The sequence below is a fragment of the Lampetra fluviatilis genome, chromosome 35 (assembly GCF_964198595.1).
Source record: "Lampetra fluviatilis chromosome 35, kcLamFluv1.1, whole genome shotgun sequence".
Classification (NCBI taxonomy): Eukaryota; Metazoa; Chordata; class Hyperoartia; order Petromyzontiformes; family Petromyzontidae; genus Lampetra; species Lampetra fluviatilis.
In genome coordinates, this window is record NC_136309.1 from 9320945 (window position 1) to 9342185 (window position 21241).

The 21241-nt window shown below is 47.0% G+C and overlaps 1 protein-coding gene across 4 annotated transcripts in view; it reads left to right on the forward strand.

Moving 5' to 3' along the window:
* LOC144944604 (caskin-1-like) overlaps positions 1 to 21241 on the forward strand; it is a 405395-nt gene that overhangs the window by 212475 nt on the left and 171679 nt on the right. Inside the window, exon 1 of one of the 4 annotated variants that reach the window (XM_078872910.1) lies at positions 16508 to 16632. The exons of the other annotated variants lie outside the window; for them this stretch is intronic. Within the exon in view, the coding sequence (XP_078729036.1) occupies positions 16602 to 16632 (31 nt within the window). The 5' untranslated portion in view covers positions 16508 to 16601. Of the gene's footprint in view, positions 1 to 16507; positions 16633 to 21241 lie in introns of those variants that run through there. 4 annotated transcript variants of the gene reach the window in all.

The following is a 21241-nucleotide window of genomic DNA, read 5'->3' on the forward strand; positions in this document are numbered from 1 at the left end:
GATTTCAATCTTGATTTGAAGCCTTCATGACGGCAAGAATCCATACTCTTTGGTTCTTTCGGTACAGTCACGTAGGTAGAAAAAATAATCGATCACGACGTTTCGATCGCCACACAAGCAAATCGTCTCCCACCTGAAGACGATTGCTTGTGTGGCGATCCAAACGTCGTGATCGATTATTTTTCTACCTACGTGACTTTACCGAAAGAACCAAAGAGTATGTATGATTTCGGTGAGCAGTAGTTTTCGTGGAACGGATGAAAAAGCTAAGCGAGTGACTAATGTATAATAAAAAAATACTGAAACTCGGCATAGATAAGCCAGCAACCTACCTGCATTACTGCATCATACAGGCATCTCACTGACCGCGTCGATGGATTTCAGAATCGCGCAACCATATATGTGGCCTATTATAGCTCCGTAAAATTGTAAGTTTTGCATTGATCTATTATTGTAAAGCGCAGTGCCCATTTCAGTGCACTCTTTATATTTACATATAACATTTAATTCACTGCCCTTGCAGTGCATATACAGTACGCTCTCTCCATGTAACTTCATCTAGCCATGTGGCAGCACATACGCAGGTTGAGTTGGGGTTAGTGCTCGTGAAAATTACTTGGGGTTTGAGATTGATGTCCAGCGTGGATTGATTCACCGCCCGACCCTGTATTTCCCTCTCCCCGTGGCAATGCAAGGAAATCTGCACAATTTGGGGAAGCGATTCTAATTAAGAATTTATTCCACCCCCCCCCCCCACCTCATTTGCATCGTCCGTCTCGCTCGCTCCTTTGGCCCCACAATGTAACGTGCACAAATCGTAATAAGTTGTGACGCCCGCCGTCAGATGCGTGTTACCGTTCAGCGTTGTGATCCGTTTCACTGATTAATTGACCGGTGAGGTGTGAAGTAAGGTGACACAGCCCCCGTGATGGACACGCGATTGAGGAGGCCTTCCTTTAGCAGCGGATAGCGAAGGGGTTGTAAGGGGCCGTCCATAAATTACGTCACGCGATTTTAGACGATTTTTGACATCCCCCCCTTTGTCACACGGCGTCCCAAAAAGGCAGACCCCCCCCTCTCAAATATGACGTCACAAAGCTCTGCCTCCCCCCCCCCATGTTTTTTTACATGCTTCAAATCGCTTTAAACTATTGTCATTGTAGTGCGTATTTAATCTGCCACTGCACTCTGATGTTGTCGGAGAAAACATGTATTACCATTTTTATTTCATTAAGTAGAACGTGTTGTCTATATTTATTTAAAGTTGCGCATTTTGATGTGACATCACATTTCTAAACCCCCTCCCCCCCTCGTCACACATCGTCACACATCGTCACAAATGTCTAACCCCCCCCCCCCCCCAGGTGCGTAGCGTCATTTATGGACGACCCCTAAGTGTAAATCGCACATGCTCTTCTGCTTTTTTTACGAGGTGTGGATCAATGCGCAACTTTCTCCGCAACCGTTTTTTCGCTGCCAAAATAAAAATTGTCGGTAGCAGATGATTGGTTGTCTCTCCCCCCCTGAGCATTCAATGTGGCCACCGTCTCTTCTGCCCGACGCAATTGCGGGGAGTCCTGATGGAGCGCCGGTGGACGTCGTAAATATTTGTGACACGCGGCAAAAGCACGGCGCGCTCAAGTAAATATACTGGGCGGCTGGGAAACCCAAGTGGCCACAAGACGTGTACCACTGAGCCACTTTGCGCGGAAATAATTTTTGCTTGATTCCTGCTGCCGTGGCCCCAAACATTTCTAAGGAATGTCCAACTCGTGCTGCTCGTTTACCCAGCGTGATATATCTGCGTATGTATGCGTGTTTAATTAATTTTGCACTGTCCGTAGCCAACCGTGCTAATTGGAGGTGCGGAGGAAGGGCAAACTCATCACAAAACTAAATTCTAAAGAAATTAGATTTCAATCGAGGTTTAAAAGTGCCTTATTCCCAATGGCTTCTTAATATTGGAAGTGTTCCAGGCGGCTATAGAAGCGCATCTGAACGTGCCCGCCGCAGTGACCGCCATACAAGATCCTGTGGCATATTTTTCAAGGGTCGGAGACGATGCAATGATGTAATAGAATAACGTTTAAATCCGAAAGGGATCTTCAATCATAATGAATAACAGCTGTTTGCAGGGCTTAACTGGAGTGCTGCAGAGCTGAGCTACATATTGTTTATTGCTCCACCCCCCAGCCCCCCTCCCCTGCTATTAGGGGTTCTGAGTGGGGGGGGGGTCTGAAAGTTGTAGGTTTTGGAGGCCCAGAGAATATGGAAATGTAGCCCTGCCTGGTTTTAATAAACGGTTTCTTTCGTGTAAAAAAAAAAATCTGAATGCATCGTCACAGCGATGCAGCGGTAGCACAGCGCTCTATTATGCATTCCGTATAAACGCGGCGCTATGCATTATGCAGCGTGTGTATGTATTGTTTAGATGGTGTGATTAAACTTGCCAAAACATTTTTGTTGGTGTTGGGGGGGGGGATTCCTCTATGGATGCTTCGCAATTTGTGGCCCAATTTATTTCGGGCATAAAAAAAGAGGGGACAAATTGACGGGAAGCATGCGGGGGGTGGGTGGGTGGGGGACCTAATCAAAAAGTTTACGTGCTGAGCTCCGGAATGAATTCAGTGAATGCGGAGAGTATCCCTGCTTCTCAACGTCGCCCGCTCTGTGCGTTGGGAACCACAATAGCGGTGGGGGGGGGGGGTAGAGTGGAGGGGAGGAGGGCTGGGAGGGATGGGGCTTGGCAGAACCAGGCCATGGCTATTGAATATTTATTACACTATGTCACACAATTCTTGATCTTGGGTAGTAAGTGTTAGTTCATAATTGCTTATGCCTCAAAAGTACGGAAAATGGCTATTATTCCCCACGCAATGTTGTGACCAGGACAGTGATATTTTGAAATTTACCTATTTTCAATGAGAAAACGGGCGAATTTGTGTCTTTTCGTTCACATAAAGTCAGAAAAAAACAACATATGGATTAAAATTCACATGTATTTATACTAAAGTAATACAAAAATTACTTCAAAAGATTTAGAAGTTAGTAGTTTTTCGAGATTTACGATTATACTGTAAATCACTTTCATGAATCAGCCCCCAAATGTAGCCTCCCATCATGTTCTCGTTATGCTGTCCTTGGTAGCGGCGTTCAAAGTCCAGTATATCCTGGTGGAAGCGCTTGCCTTGCTCCTCCGAGTACGCTCCCATGTTCTCCTTGAATGTATCAAGATGAGCATCAAGGATATGGACTTTGAGGGACAATATGGAATGTTCTGGAAAATAGGTAAATTTCAAAATATCAATGTCCTGGTTACAAAAGCAAAGTTTGTGGGGAATAATAGCCATTGTCTGTACTTTTGAGGCATAAGAAATTAGGAACTAATACTTACTACCCAGGAACAAAAAAAAATGTCACACAGTGTTATTAAAAACTATTTTCTTTTATTTGACCATGTAAGGCCCACTGAGCTATTTTGCTCTTTTTCAGAAGCGACCTGGCTACAAATGATAGCCCAACGAAGTGGCTTATCACGTGGAAATATATAGCAGCCAAATACTCTAAAAGGCGTGATGTTGATTTTAAATGTGGAGGGAACAACCGGAAGACCCGGAGAAAAATCTACACGACTCAGGGGGGAGAGAGAGAGACACGCAAACTCCAAATATACAGCAGCAGGCGTCAGGGCCGTGATCGAACCCACGACCTCCTGCATACCAGGCGTGGGAGATCACATCTCGCCAGCGTGGTTTCCTACAGGAGGGCTCCTCTTATTCCCACGACCTTCCTAGCCGTGACTCCCAATCATCCGCTGGAGCTGCAGGATCTGCAGAACCCCCCCCCCCCCCCATTATCCGCGGTCATCCGCGTTTACTTCTGGCAAGTAAGCAAAAGTAAATGCCCAGGTAACCCAGTGGATAACAAGATCCGCGCCCTCGCTCTGTCCCGCACATCACCGAGTTTTCCATAAACATGCTTTACCTCCCCCTACCCCCTGAGGTTATTTACTTAGCTAATGCTGTTATGTACGTACGTTGAACTTCTTTCGCACCGTATGCAGCCATCTGTGCTAATCGGAGGTGCCGGGGAAGGAAGTGCGGGGAGGTGACGACACGCATCCGGAAGGGATCTTCAGTTGTCATTAATGACGTAATACAAAAGAACGTTGATCTTCTTGGTTCTTTCGGTAAAGTCATGTAGAAGGGAAATAATAAAATAATAAAAGTAAAACATAAAATAATTCTCACGACGTTTCGGCCACAACGCAAGCAGCCGTCCTCAGGTGAAGAATAGGTCTGACGAAAATTCAGACGCTGTCTTTCAGACGCTGTCTGAAGAACAGGTCTGTCGGAAATTCAGACGCTGTCTTTCAGACGCTGTCTTTCCGACAGACCTGTTCTTCACCTGAGGACGGCTGCTTGCGTTGTGGCCGAAACGTCGTGAGAATTATATTATGATGTTTTATTTTTATTATTTTATTATTTCCCTTCTACATGACTTTACCGAAAGAACCAAGAAGATGAATCGCTGCAGTCACGAAAGCTTTAAATCGAAAAAGAACGTTGGGCCAACGTTGAGAGTCCTGTGTACAGGATGGTGGTGGGGGGGCAGCTGGTCCCTCGACGATGTCCCACCGACGATGTGCCACCGATCCCTCCGGCTCTCATACGCTGCACGCAGCGTAGGCCCCCATTTGTGTTGGGAAGCTACGGCACCCGTCGTTACAAACAGACCCCAGTGATCGGTTATCTCAATGCGGTGCCACTACCGCATTAGAATCGAGAATTGTTTTGTTTGTTTGTTTACATTGCGGTTAATATAGCGCCCACTAGTGGCCGCAGGTGTCACGTGAACCCATGGACCTATTGCTCACCGAGGACCAAACAGGTCATCCAAGTACCTTTTGGCGGGGGGGGGGCGGCAACCGCTCATCAGCGCACACATCGCACCCTCTCCTGGCTTTGACATCCGTCCTCCACGAAGACGGATGTTGTAACCAGCCAACCACATCAGAAGATCAACGGGCCGAAGCGCACATCTCCGTCATGAACGTAACATTAAAGACGAGTCGCAGCGGCGCAATTGTGGGACATGCAATCCAAAACGATGGACCGTATATTGAACAACTGTGGTCTGCACTCCTTGAATGGAGGAGGAACAACAAAACGACACCAAGTCTCTCCTGAAGCCCTCATCGTGGCTCGCAAACTCCCGTCATTCTCGCAGCGGTGGCTTTTGGCTGGCCATCGAACAAAGACGGTCACCGCATCGCGCTCTTTCAGACGCTCTTATGTGCCCGTCTGGAACGTTCTTTCTTCCGATATTCGGAAGCCACTGGAGCTATTCATTTTTAAATCATCTAGATTGAAAACTAATATCTTTAGAACTGCTTTTTGTGTTTCGTTTTTTTTCCTTCCCCCACACCTCCGATCAGCACGGTTGGTTATGTACGGTGCGAAAGAAGATCAAAGGAGATCAACATACACACCTGGACATTTGCATTTAGCTCCTCAACATATTGCTGTCGTATGCAAGAATAGCGCATACTCACTCCACAGTCAGTCCTGTCACTGCCAGACGTGCTCGCAGTGACTGAGCATGCCGAAATTAAGAAAAGGTGTCCAATATATTGCCCTCTGGTGCGCTATTAGTGGTCTCAATATGATTGTGCATTTTAATCGAACCCATGGTATGCTGGAAGCCCGGAAAGTTGTATCCAGTGATGTGGGGGGGGGGGTTGCAATTTATCTTATGAGCTTTGGGCGGCGCTCGTTACTGTTGATGACTGCGAGCCAGTGGTAAACATTTTGCATTCCTATGTTGCCATGCAGTCTGTCCACAGGTTTAATAACCATTCGCTTTCCTTTGCCTGGTGCAGTCCATTTAGACTTTGTGATGAGTTTACCAACTCGATAGGGATTATAATGAAGATGTTTGATAATGCCACGGTTGCTGCATATTGGGAGGGTTTGATATCATTGATGTTGAACATCCGCGGCGAATTGTGAACGTGTACACATACAGACGAGGGTACTGCCTCAATTGGCTGCCAACACACGCCTGCATTGCCGGTATATGTGCATTATCACAGATGTGCCATGAGCCGATAAATGCATGAATATCTTGGTTCAGAACTTGATTGCTCAGCAATCAGTTTTACGTGGTGATGTTATCACACATTTTCTTGGTTCTTTCGGTAAAGTCTCGTAGATAGAAAACTAAAATCTAAATTAAAAGCAAAAAAAACCACGACGTTTCGATCGCAACACAAGCGGTCTTCTTCCACCTGAAGATGTTATCACACATTAAATCTTGACATAAAGCTTTCGTGACTGCAGGAATTCATATTCTTGGGTCTTTCGGTAAAGTCACGTAGCGAGGTTCAAAGAAAATAACAAAATACTACGACGTTTCGATCGCAACACAAGCGGTCGTATTCAGGAAAAAGGGGGTTAGCTTCCAAGGCAAACTGTTTATAAAGGCTTGAAATGGGCGTAGCCCAAATGTCAGCAGCCAATGATAATGTAAGTGGTGGGCAACCAACCCGACGGTGGTTGGTTTTCCACCAATCAAAGGGCTGCCAGGTGAAAATTTGCATGTTAATGGTAGATCGCAGAGCCGCAACCAAGGGGTCGGCGCACGAAGTGACTGTGAAAGCGCCAGTTTGAAATGGGCGTAAAGCACAACTAACATCGGAAGGTGGTAGGATGGCAACATCATAGCCAGTTATGACTTAAACTAGTACACGAAATTGATTTCTCTAAGACGAAGGTACTTTGCAAGCCCACTGGCTATCAACAAAGATTCGTTCATGAAGCCATCCATATATATAGACACAGACACAATTTCAACCGAGAAGATGGGTACAAACTGAGAAATCATTGGAAGGACATTATCAACCAAACATTGGTGAACAAATCCTGCGTCCTGCCCTTTTCTTTTGATCGGCTGCCTTTCAGCGGTGGAAAGTTGGCTCATCCCATGATGGTGGATTCACCTTTCGTTGAAAACTGTCAACAGAAACCTCCATTTCTGCCACAGCTTTCCACAAGATTGGGCCCGTATTTTTTTTTTACAATCCCCATTCGCTTGCAATGCCAATGTGTCATTAATGGTAGTCCAGCGGTCTTTCCCCCCCCCCCCCCCCCCAAAAAAAAAGCCTTCAGATTACGTTAAGGCTAAATTTAGGAAAAAACTATTCCAGGATGGCCTAATGGACTGGAGTCGCTTTAAAAGTAACACGATTCCCGGCTTCCATTCTCTTCCTTTCCATGGTAATTGGCGACGGAGCCGGCGAGCGATACTGCACAGGTAAATTACTCACATCAGCAGCCTTGGGCTGTTTAGCCAGAAAACGCAATATTAGTGGCAGTTGAGGGGGGGGGGAGCCCCATTAGGAGGACGCACCGTGGAATTTGGAGGAATTGGAGGCATTAATCGGGGCCGCGCTTGCGCTGGACACGGCTGCACATTCTCATTTTTTTGTTTTACTACCCATGAGCAACAGCAGCCTTCGGCTTAAGCAGGTTGTCCAGTCAATATGCACTCGACCTAGGTTGCATGACTCTCGGGCCCATCATCCCTTCAGGGTAGATAAAGTAAGTGAAACTGTCAATAGTGTGGTTGCCCCCTTCACAGGCTCGCCCCAACCAGAACACAGTGGCATTTTCACTGGCGCGGGGGTTGTGAGCTGGAGATGAACACCATCTCAGTGTTCGTTTGCGCAAGAACTCGCTTTGACTTGTGGTTCCTTACTTGCAAGAGACACCACGGAAATAAGTCCACCACTTGCAGGATTCACTGAGGGCGTTGATAGCGTACGGTGTTTTACTTTACCAGTACTGTACCATTCACATTCATGCCATTTGCATCTTCCAAATGGGATGAACGAATCTATTCCTCTCGAGCCACATCTTGCCGAATTTGATCAGCGGGTGCATGCACTGCAATAGGGATTGTCTGAATATCTGATGAATCGGTGATAAATAGGATTCCTATATTGGTGAAGTACAGGCAAAACAGCCCCCTGTGTAACTGAGATGGCACAGGGAACGCTTTCATTCAGCAGTGGAAAGTCAAAAGGCTGTGAATACAGTCATATATTTATTATAATTATTAAGCGCTTATTTGGAAATCAGTTGTTGGTATCTGCACTGGTAATTTGGAACTCGATTCCTCTGCACAAATGCAGCAGCATCCAAGCCCCGTCCATTTTTAAGCAGCTGCTCAAGGCTCTCATCTGTTCAGGCTCTCACATGTACAGGCTTTCAGCTGTTTATGCACTCTCCTGTTCAGGCTGGGGTATCCAAGATGATTCTTTTATCGAACAGTACGATCAAACATTGTGGCGCTGCGGTGACGAGATGTTAACTACCTCGCCTGCTATGCAGGAGGTCGTGAGTGCGTGCCCGACCCTGACGCCTGTATATTTGGAGTTCCTATTTTCTCCCGATTGTCACGTAGATTTTTCTCCGGGTCCTACGGGTTTTCCCTTCACGTTTGGAAACGTGTGGTTTGAGTATTTGGCTGCTTTATATTTACACACAATAAACCACTTTGTTGAGCTTTCATTTGTGATAGCCACGTCGCTTATTAAAAAGAGCTGTATACCTAAATGGGCCTTACTTATTAAAAAATATATATATATTAGTTTTATTTTATTGTGTCCCATTTGCGAAACATGCACACGTTCTAAACCTTTTCTTTTTATCATTACTAAATATTTCATCAACGCAGGGAAACGTGGCTGGGCTGCTATGTTTGTCCTAAAACCGCTGTGCGTGTCTCCCTCCGTCTCTAAGTTGTTGTGGCTATAGACAAAGCGAGAGGCTTAATGTGCTGTCATTTATTTTTGCAAGGTTAGTTGGTCACGTGGGGAGCGACAGCGAGAGAGCCATTGTGTCGGCGTGGCATAATTCTGCATTCCTCAAAGCGTTGAATTGTGGGTGAAAATTTCAGCGCTTTATCTAAGATGTAATTAGACTCCGTGTCAGTGCTTCATCAGGTGGAAAATGCATCAGCCGGAGTAGCAAATAAATAACTGGCGATGTGATTGCAGTTTATATTTTAGCTTGTGCAATTTTGTATACGTATTTACAGACTTGACTAATGTCGCACGGCATTATGTGTCGGTGACTTATAAAGGTTGCCACACGCTATTAAGGCCGCATGCATTAGACATTATTCAAATACCTGGTAATGTTTGTAACAATTTGTCATATTCATTGGCTGTTTTTCTCTCGCAGTCCGTCATTTTGTCTTCAGCTGAGGATGCACAAGAGCTAACATCCAAGACATGCGTACATTCGCACGTCCCGCATGCGATGTTGAAAAATAAATAAGTATACGGCCTTTTGTCAACCGACCGCTGGATAAAGGGCCTCCCCACACGACTGCGTGGCCATACTTGACCCACGCTGGCCAGGGCGGGTTGGTAAACGGGGCATGTTCACTACTGATTCAGGTACCACCCTCCGCTAATATTAGCCCTGGTCAGGAATCAAACCCAGGTTGCCAGGTTCAGAGCAAAGTGCGATAACCACTGCGGCACTTATCCCCATATCCCCCCCTCCCATTCCAGTGTGTGTTCATTTATATATTTATACGGTATGTTTATATGAATATGGACATAAAATGAGAGTGGTGGTGTCGTGGTTAGCGCGTTGCACTACGATCGCGACGATGCGCGTTCGATTCCCGCTCACGGCCAACACTAGTGACGATTATTTGAATCGGTTCTGGGCCTCCCCCTAGGTCGACTCAGCCTCGAGTGAGTACCTGCTGCGGTGGTGTAAACATCGAGACAAAGGCGGCCGGGCACCCCCTCATGTGCCGTGTCGGCTTCCATAGGTGCTCGCTAAAAGCACTTGCCCCAACAGTTCTATATGGGGAGGGATCTTTGTCTTTGTAAATTAAAAATAAACATTCTCCAGTCTGTCTGTCAACGTGACACTGTTCTAGCCCTTAACTCAATGGGCATTTGGGACAGACCTGACCTGGGTGTGCTAATGAGACCCCAGAAGATGGAAACCGTCCCAGAGTCTGCGAAATCAAATTGCTGTTGTGAGCCACTAGAGCATGCATTTATACAATGCATTTATACAATGCATGCATTATCCATTTATAGATGCACCAATGAGAGATATCATTGACCTCCGCTTACGCATGACCTGAATGTTGTAAGCACATTCACGCCAGCGATGTTGGAGGAAGTGGTTCAGGAGAGTGTTAAGAGATTTAATAAGTGTCTTGAGGTTAGTTGGGGTGATATACGGAGGATTTTAAATACAACGTTGTTTTCTCTATAATTTATCTGCCTGTTATGTTACCCTGCATGCAATATCTTACGCACATTTACAATTGCCGCACCACAATGTTGTAATTCTGGTATCCTTATTGTTGATGATAAGGCAATAATTACAATGACAAAAACCCCCCTTAAAGGCTAAACAGACTGTTGTGGTAAGTGCTGTTAGCAAGAACCTATCAAGACAGGCACGGCACACGAGGGGGCGAGTGGCCAACGCCTTGCCCAACCACCTTTGTGGCTCACCAATGCTGTTGTTTACACACTGAACCAGGGTGCTCATTTGAGGCTGAGTGAACCTAGGGGAAGCTCAAGACCGGTTTAAAATTCACCACTGTTATTTTATCGTGAGCGGGAATGGAACTTGGGTCACCGGGTTTGCAACGCGCTGAGCTAACCACTGCGCCACTGCTCCCCTGGAAAAAATAACACGCACACAACAGCGCACACCCGTTGTACAACAAGATACATAAAGTATAGAATCAGCTGATGAATGATCAATTTGTAGTTTAAAACTATGCCTAAATATTAGGGGTTTTTTGGAGGCAGCATCCATATTGATATTCGGCAGGAAATTTGTAGAAATATTTTCATTTTGTAAAATTGGCACGATTTACGTCGACAGATTTTAGGGCATACTTCAAAGCAATTTTTCCCCGTCCAATTTTCCTTGGCTACCAATCATCAGATGCATGCGATGCATTTGATCTCATCTCCATGTGAATAGCAAAGATTGGCCGCTGCGACAAAGATGACCAGAAATTTAATTTCAAGGATTTGTTTTCTTTTTATCTGCTGCCGATTTAGGCTTTGTCACTTTCTGTTTGTGTTATGCCCTCCAATAAATACTGGGCGGTGTGTATGGGACACTGTGCCTCAATGGCATCGTTCAGCCAACCAATATAATCCGCACTTCCGATTAGCACAGTTGGCTACGTACGGCGCGAAAGAAGTTCCACATACAGTACATACATAAAACCCAAGATCAACGGTTGAAAAAAAGTCTGCGATTTATTTTCACGGTATCGGTAAAAGCGCTTCTACGTTTGATTTTAAGCAACAGCAACAATCAGCTGGGACTTGGTATGGAAACTCATTTTTTCTTCTTCTGCCAAATGGTAAAGGAGGTAAAGGAACAGTCCTGCAATTGCTCGCTCATACCACTGCTGGCAGAAGGGCTTCCACTAGAGGGATCTCTATATACAGTATATCCTCTCTAGAGAGATCCCCTTTAGAGATATCCCCTCTAGAGGGTATGGTCATTCCAAAATCAATCCAATAAGTCGTTTTGCAGGGATCAAACTCGGTCCATTTTTTGTTCTCTTGAATTAGCATTTCAGAGTGGAGGCACAGTGTGTTTATCACACACACTGCCCCAAACTCAGCCACCCGAGTTCGATTCCCGGACATGGCAGCTTGTGAGCAATATCTGAATCGGTAGTGGGCACCCACCTGTCCTTTCACCAACTGCACTGATCGGCACGTTGAAGTGTGGTCAAAATATTCCCACGACCGCTGCAGCATGGCAAGACCTTCTTCCAGCAGTTATTTCACAAAGATGCGTGTATTATTTCTATAATAGAACAAATGAACGTTATACAATAGAATACATCATACATTTGACACGCGAGATTGTGTTGCCACGTATTGTTTTTCTTCCTTCGTTTACAAGAGGGATTTGTACTCCTGTTTCGGGTGCGGCTCTGCCTTTGTGTGCCAGTTTCTACGTCTGAAGACCACCTCGGTGAGCTCCTTTAGCTCGAGGATCTCCGCTTACCTGCTGTTCACACCTGTCTTCAGAGTTGGTGAGAGGTAAAGGTGCAGCCCTGCAATTTCCTTCTTCGCTGGCGGCCCGCGGGGCTTTTAGTGCAGCCCCTGACGTGTGCCCCCCCCCCCCCCCCGACATCATTGTGCTGTCAAATGCCCAATGGTTTCAGATGTGTGGCAGCCCTCATCACTGATGATGTCTTATCGACGAAAGTGCCCCCCCTGAAAATTATTGAAGAACCTTGCTCTAGAAAGGCCTTCAAGGGGGTATTGCAAGCCTTCTCTTCAACACCTTAGAATATGTGGGAGTACCCCTGCACTTTTATCCCACCACACTCAACCCGTCAAATCTCTGGATTGAAAGTCCAGCATGCTAACCATTGCGCCAACACAGCAGCAGCAGCAGCAGCACCCACCCAGAGCTTTCCTAGAGAGTCCAGAGCCTCATTACGGGATGGCACAAACGGCGCACGCTTCACATAATTGTTGACGTGTGGATGAGCTGGTGATGGGTTGTCATTTACAAGCGTAGCGGCACGCTGGCAGAGCATCGGTTAAACCCCGCTGTGTGGGTGGGAATGAGCTATAAAAAGATGGTTCCTCAAGTGAAACAAGATCTTCCGTGTAAACATTGTGGCTCACTGAACTCGACGGTCGGAGCTACCAAAACGGTGTGAATACCCCGAATGGGCCCACGCACCGCTCATCGTTTTCAGGGATGCAGCTGTCGATCCTAGCAGCCGGTAATGGCTCAGCAAGTAACGTCAAAAAAATTAACCCATAAAAACAAAGTTTTTCACTATAAATCCTTTATATGCGTGTTCAATGGGCCACAACCCAGCCCACATTGGTCTTTGAAACGGGCGGCTAGAGTCCTCTCGTCCTCTGGCTTGAGATGGCTGCCACCTATGGGTCAGGTGATTGTCTGCCACCATTAAGCAATTGATAATTAAATATAAAAAACATTTTCCTAAAAGGTGTAAAATTTTTGAAACATTTTTTCACGAAAATACATTGTCACGCACAACGAGTCTGTGTGCAAAATGTCAGCTCGATTGGATCACGGGAAGTGGGTTAAAAAACGACCGAAAGATTAGCACGGTCGTAAGCAAGCAAGCAAGCAAGTGAACTTAATATTAAGGATTTTAAAAAAGGCTCACGATCGGTCGGTCGGGAGATCAAATCCTTGGCACTGGCCACCATCCCTCTGGGGTTCATTTCATGGGTACAGCCTCGTGGGGGAACGTAAACGGCGGTTGTACTGCGGACAGACTCACCCCTGCCATAGGAATGTGGAATTCCCACCACTGGCTCGGGGCTGTACACGGAATGCGAGCACACCGCCTCAGTGCACATTTCAGCCACAGCACTTTGAATTCTCTGTATTTTTTAGCTGTCGTGAGGACAATTAGGAAAATGGATTGTCAGTTACTACGGCGGGTATTGTATAGCCGTGTGTGTGTGCACGTGGCGGTGTTTGTATTATTCCCACAAAGAGCGTTGTTTTCCAGTCTTTAGAAAACAAAAAAGATGTCGCGTTATTTTTGGAAGATTGTCACGATCAATTGTAGCGATGTGTGCAGTCGGCACACTGCGTTTAAATCAAGAAATGACAGCCCAATTAAATATATATTTTTAAGCCAGGTGAGAATCAATTTATATTCATTGCCTTTATTTCTCAAGGGAAAAAAGAAACCCACGGCCCTTTAGGGATTGCTATCATTGTACTATTTATATCTTTTTTGGCAATGTAGTTAGATAATATAGGTTTTTTTGGGTTAGATCGCGTACATTTACGAGATATAGTTTTTTTTAATATATATTTTTTGGATTAGATCGCGCGTTTATAGTTGTTGGAATTTTCGAACGTGATATTTTGCATATTAGGCCTGTACGCGGTGGCTTGCTGTCGTACGCAATTCCACCACAGGGTGTTTGCGTCAAATGGGGAAAATTTTTAAAAACGCCCCGTGGCTGCAATGGGATCGTGCGCTGGACTTGCGATCCGGCGGTCGCCGGTTCGATTTGGACCTACCCGGCGTGGCAGTTGTGAAAACGATGGTGGCACGTTTCTCTAATCTCTCTGTCCACCCAGCAAGATGTAAATGGCCACGACGCAGATCGTCGATCGGCAGGTCGCGTGCGGAGACTTAAAATGTGAGTGGAGGTCGTATTACTCTTTGGTTCTTTCGGTAAAGTCACGTAACACACCGCTTGTGTTGCGATCGAAACGTCGTGATTTGCTTTATTTTATTTCTACCCACGCGACTTTACCGAAAGAACCAAAGAGTATGGATTCCTGCAGTCACGAAAGCTTCAAATCAAGATTGGTAGCAGTATTCCCTCCGCCTTCCAATGACGTCTGACTCGGTGTGGGGTGGTAAGCGTCGAAATAGCCCTAAGGGAGGTCCTCTCGTACAGTGGTTCTTAATCGTTATTTGTTTTCATATAATGGTAATAAATACACGGGGTTTGATGAAACAACGTAGTTGTACTTAATGCCCATGTCTCGCACCCCCAGAAAAGGGCATCTCGCACCCCTAGGGAATGCGTGCACCCCCGTTGAAGAACCACCGCTCGAGTGGGAGGTACTTCTGCCAGCGGCGGTGGTCTGAGCGAGCAATTGCCGGGCTTGTACCTTTACCTTCTAGACCCAGCTGGCCCCTCGCTTGTAATCACCGGGTGGGGAAATAGGCAGCAGCAGGGGTCAAAGTGTTTAGGTGGTGTAAAATGGCTGGGTGGCAAGATCACCGGGCCGTTTAAGCTGTCCTCTCATAACCACGTGTGTTGTATATTCAACCAGAATGATAATTTTTATTTGCCAAAGTAAGCACGCTATGTCCCGGTCTACTTACACGACAACAATGTTGTCCGCATTGGGGGGGTGCGACACGATGCATTCTGCACACAAGAGGGACATCTCGATTTTCTGCTCAAGCTCACACACTTACAACGGTGTGCTTCTTTTTTCGGATTAAAATGAAACTGTGGAACGGTGTCACGTTCGTAAGGTGGCACACTCTCCAGGGCTTGACAGACGAAATTGCCACCGTCATCAGTAGCGCCATCATCAAGGGCGACAAAGCCCTCACCCCCCCCCCATACGGGACGTCTATGCACCGCGACTTCCTCTCCCTCTCTCCCTCCCGGCCGCCTCCTCCACAAATCTCTCTCTCTCCCCGTCTCCCACCACTACCCCCCTCCCTCCACCCTCGAGAGCCGAGGGTTGCTGGCGTTGGGAGAAGGGGAGAGAGGGAGGGGGGCAGGAAGAGACGAGGAGCGACGGGGACGACGAGGTGGGAAGGAGGTGGTGGTGGGGGGTAGCAAGAGAGAGATAGAGGGAAAGGTCGCTTTTGCTTTGTATTCCTGCCATTGTTTGAGAAAGCGGTGTGTATGGCAAGCACAACGGCAGCAGCACAATCATCACCAGTAGCAGCAGCAGCACAATCATCTGCAGCAGCAGCAGCAGCATCAGCAGCAGCACCATCATTAGTAGCAGCACCATCATCAGTAGCAGCAGCAGCATCAGCAGCTGCAGCACCATCATTAGTAGCAGCAGCAGCATCTGTAGCAGCACCATCATCAGCAGCAGCACCATCATTAGAAGCAGCAGCAGAAACCCTCCCCAGCAGCGCAACGAAGAAGCAGCGGCGGTAGCAGCAGCAGCAGCACAGCAGCAGCAGCGGTAGCAGCAGCAGCACAACAGCAGCGGCAGCACAACAACAGCAGCAGCAGCGGTAGCAGCAGCAGCACAACAGCAGCGGTAGCAGCAGCAGCACAACACAGCAGCAGCGGTATCAGCAGCAGCAGCACAACACAGCAGCAGCGGTATCAGCAGCAGCAGCACAACACAGCAGCAGCGGTAGCAGCGGCACCGCGGGGCGAGAAGACCCCTTCGCTGGAACGCGTTTCATAATTCCGCAACGCACGCATCTCGGCCAATCGATCGCAGAGACCGGTGCTGGAACGGCGGGTGGAGAGGGAACCGAAGCGGAGAGAGAGGGTGGCGGATTGGGGGGGGGGCGTGTAGTGGGAGAGTTGTGGGTGGGTGGATGGGGGTGCCTGGTGGTGGGGGAGGAGGAGGAGACGTGAATTGCTCCGGGTCCCGGGCTCGCCACGCTCACAGCCACACGCGGTTTCTTTGCCGCAGAGCCAGGCGGCTGAGACCCATGCTCCGCAACGCTTCCTCGCATTTCGAGCTCCATCATCACCACCCACCACCATCACCGCCGTCATCACCAAAAACCTCCGCTCCGCTGATTTAATATTCTTATGATCCGTCATCGTTATTCCTTAACGCAACAAGAAACAAAAAACATTACACCTTTATTTTCGTCGACCGATGTTGATAAATTGATTAGGATGTGAATGATTTTTTTGTTACTTTTTTTGTATAAATAGATTTCTTTTTTTGCGATAAAAGCAGAAAGATATTTCGCGTTATAGTAATAATATTAAATTGGCGTGCCTCGGAGTGACGGGAGAAAGAAGGCAGCGAAAGGCACGCGACTGCCCAGGAAGGGACATGGGTAATGCCTTTGCCTGTAGGAGCCCAGGTCAGTTCCTGATATCCCTCTGTGTGCTGTTGGCTCATTTTCATCATCAATCTCATTTCGCCGTAACTTCATTCACGTCTGCATTTATAAAAAAAAAAAACTCATTTGCTGCCATTGGGGGTTTGTTGTTAATGACACATCCCATTGATTAAACTTGTCACATTCTCTGCCTCTGTGTGCACGAAGGGTATGTGATGCGATGCTGTTGTTGTTGTTGTCTAACTCTGGCGGTTGTGCTGCTACCCACTGGATTCTGTTGGGGTTACACGCGCGCCCAAGCCCCGTGTGGCACTGCCTCTTGTTGGCGTCGCAAAGCATCGAAGAGCGGCATTTATGTGCAACGAAATGTAATAAATGTGCGTACAGTATGCCACATTAATGTTACGTTATATGTAACTGCACGCGCGCGTGTGTGTGTGTGGCAAAATATCAGCGCTCAAAATGCTACTGTGGCTCAAATTTAGTGCTGGGCGGTTACAGGAGAACATCCTCTTCTCCGCGGTGATGTTAGGGGACGAATATTGCGACATCACATCCACACCTGTCAACCCCTCGTCATTGCCTACCTTACTGCAGACCGATTCAGATCTTATTGGTCACCCCGTGCCCCTTATAAATATCAACGTTCATCCTACAAAGTCCCATCACCACAAGGGAGAAACACAAATAGATAGACACATGTGGTTTTTTTGCCCGTATTGAAACGGCTGTACGCCGTATGGACCTGAAAACTCAATTTTAACCCGTGCAAGAATACGGGTAAACCGTATGGGTTGATTTTCGATTTAAAGCTTTCGTGACTGCAGGGATTCATCTTCTTGGTTTTTTCGGTAAAGTCACGTAGAACGGAAATAATAAAATGATGAAAAATAAAGCAATAAAATAAAATTCTCACGACGTTTCGGCCACAACACGTCCTCAGGTGAAGAAACAGAGCTGTCGGAAAGACAGCGCTCCAATGAACACTGCTAAGCTTGGCAGCGCATTTAAGCTGGGTGGGAGGAGCAGAGCACATTGACAAAGGAGTTTTCATATCAACAGAGGAATTAGTGTAAATGCGATTGGTATTACCTTAGAGTCGCGGCATCTCTTCAGAAAGGTGAGATACTCGATTACCTGAGCCTTCTGATCCCGGAGTTTGTTGAAGGATCTCAAGGTTATGTGGAATCCCTCCCCGTAGAGGTGGTTAAATTTCGATTTAAAGCTTTCGTGACTGCAGGTTGACAGGTTTGCATATCCGTGGAGTTATCCGCAATGATACTCTTATCCACGGGGTAAATGTGCATAATCGCGGATAATAGAAAGAAACAGGGGCGCGGATAACAGGATATCTCGCGGATCCTATAGTAGCCACGGATAATATAATAGGATCCGTGTTTAATTAGGCCACGGGTAAAAGCGCCGCTGGTCGGGGAGCCAGTGGTGGACAATTTGTGTTCCATGATAGGGCAGAGTCCGCTACGCATAGGAGAACCACGACCGTTGCCTTCCCAATTTTCGTTACAGCATTGTCAGGTGGTGTCCATTGATTAAATATGTCGCAGATGGTAATTGGCTGTGTCAGTCATGGCTACAATATCGGTTCGGTCTTAACAATGAAGAGCCCCGTTGTATTACCAGCTGAGCTATCATCAGCCATGGGCAATCTACTGCTGGATGAAGGCCATCTCTCGTCGTCACGGGATGTGAAGATCATGAGTTATCTAAAATACCCTGCCCAAAATGCACTACTTTGACGCACGTATCCCATTGCAATATTCTGGAGACAATATATTTTCTTCGAGGCATGGAGAGAATTTCCACACAGTTTTGTGTTTGTGCATTGCATGTAAAGTTTGGATCGGTTTGGTTGGTATGAGTGTGTGTGTGTGCGTACAGTAGTCACAACATCCAAGTGCAGCAATACCACCTGGTTATCTTTTTTTGAGGCTTGATCCAGAAAGAAATAACAACATCTGAAGATGTAGTTATGTTTTTTTGGCCGGATGTTTCATAAATGCATTGAAGAGTTAAACATGTATACTTTTTACTCTGTTAAATTATTTCACCTGGCTAATCCCTTGAGATGGAACGTCATCCTGTCTGCAAGGGTGTCCAGGGGTACATAGTAGCAACAACAACAACAGCCGACATTCGCCATGGCCCTTGTGCCAGGCTAGGTGCACTTTGAGGCCAAGTCATGAGACACGTATACAAACATTTTTTTAATCTACATGTTCAGTGTACATTTATACAATGTCACATATGTAGACAAAGATAAAATGATGATCCCCCGTATAGCCTTAAATGACTTTCGGGGAAAGTGCTATGGGCGAGCACCTGTATTAAGGCCATCATGGCACACGAGGGGGTGGTGTGACCAGCGCCATGCCCTGTTGTCTTTGTCTCCCTAATGGCGATGCTTACACACTGCGCCAGGTACTAATTTGAGGCTGAGTCAACCTAGAAGAGGCCCAGGACCGGTTCAGATATCTGCCGCTGATATTGTCCGTTCGAGGGAATTGTACTCGGGTCGCTGGGTTGATAGCACAGAATGATAGCCACGGTGCTTTCGCACCCCACGAACATCATAGAGACAAAGATCCCCTGTGTAGCCTTAACATATTATTGGGGCAAGTGCTGTTAGCGAGCACCTATGAAGGCCGGAATGGTACAGGAGTGGGTGGGTGGCCAGCACCATGCCCAACCACCTTTGTCTCCCTAGTGGCGAGGTTTACACACCAAACTGGGTACTCAGTTGAGGCTGAGTCGACCTAGGGGAGGCCCAGCACCGGTTCAGATAATCGTCACTGGCGTTGACCCGAGAGCGGGAATCGAACTTGGCTAAAGTACAACAAGTTCATAATAAACTTGTTTAGGTTAGATCGCGTTATTTATAAATGTGTCGTAAACCTCCACCACCCTACACGGCGAATCAGCAAAAAAGTGTCACGTTGTCAAAAGACAAATAGTTTACTACTTTAGCCCACCGGTGTGTTGAAGAGTGAAACCACAACATAAAAAAATTTTGAGTACGACGTTTCGCTGGTAATTGCATCCAGCATCATCGGGCAATTCGCCATAATGGTGAGGCTCTGCTCTTGCGATCTAACCCACAAAGAACGTTTATTTTGAATAATATTGGTAGCGAAAACCTACGTGTTAAACTGGACAACAACAGTGCCATATCCTGTTCTATTTAGGATTCATATAACGCTCTTTGCTGGGCACTTTTCAACGCCAGCCGACGGCGGTACACACATATATACGACGCGTTCATACATTTACACCTGGGTTATATCAAATGGCCCCTAACTGGGTGTGGGATTGTCAGAAGGAGGCAAGCAGCAGCTCCGTCGCCGGGAGAAGCTCGGCTGATGCGGTTCATTTTTCTTCGCGAAATGTTTGCGCGGTGCCCTTGGCCGTGTGACAGGTGAGCCAGTACGTCTCGGAGATAGTGGCCTGTCATTGACGGCGCTTGTCTTTGTGAAAAATTGACTTTTGTGAGTGCAAGTGCATGATATGTGATACACGATAATGGAAATGAATGGCAATAAATATTGATAAAGACTCGTTGGCTGACCGTACCGCAATGCGCGATGCACGGTACACTCGTGTGGGGAACACACCACAGTGAGGATTTATCAAAGTCCGTCTCTGCACAGAATGTTGACAGCAGAAAAATTCGCTCCACAACGTCGTTCGGCTTCGCTACGGTCACTTCCCAGTGTATTCCTCACTTGTGTATGTATGATGAACTTCTTTCACAGCATACGTAGCCAACCGCGCTAATCAGAGGTGTGGGGGAAGGATAAACTAAACACAAAAAGCATTTCTTGGGAAATTCTTTTTCAGTCTCGATTTCAAAGTGTGCACAGCTCCAGTGTGCACACTTTGAAATTCCACAAGTAGTGTCTAATCCCATATCTGCATTTCCCATAAATATGCTAAATTCCTCTTGATATGCAAATTCCTTTGTCAAGGCGCTCTTCCCCCTCCAACCCAGCTTAAATATACACTGCCAAGCGTGGTGGTGTTCATTCAGACGCTGTCTTTCCGACAGACCTGTTCTTCACCTGAGGACGGCTGCTTGCGTTATGGCCGAAACGTCGTGAGAATTATTTTATTATGTTTTATTTTTATTATTTTATTATTTCCCTTCTACGTGACTTTACCGAAAGAACCAAGAAGAAGCTGCAGTGGCTTTCTAATATCGGACGGAAGAAGCGCATCTGAAAGCGCGCAATGCAGTCACCGTCTTTGTTTGATGGCGAGCAAAACTAACGGACTGTGATCGACCACGCGGGGTACGACTCACAACCTCTGCGACCGCCTTGCAAACATCACCTCTTGTTGGGCACTCCAGCCCTGGCGTGTGTGACATCCGTCAAAATCCCTGCCGCCCATCGCGCACACGGCACCCTGCGAGATTCAGACGCAGACGGCATTTCCTGCACGGCACGGCAGCCACCTGCCTTGGGTCCTGGCATCGACCTCCAAGGAGTCTCCATCGCCCATCGGTCACCGGCCCGCGCCCACTCCCTCACAGCTGTGCAGCGGTTGGACTCGCTGCCCACGCCGGTTTGATTACTACACTGGTCAACAAACAAACAAAATCTGGCCTGGACTT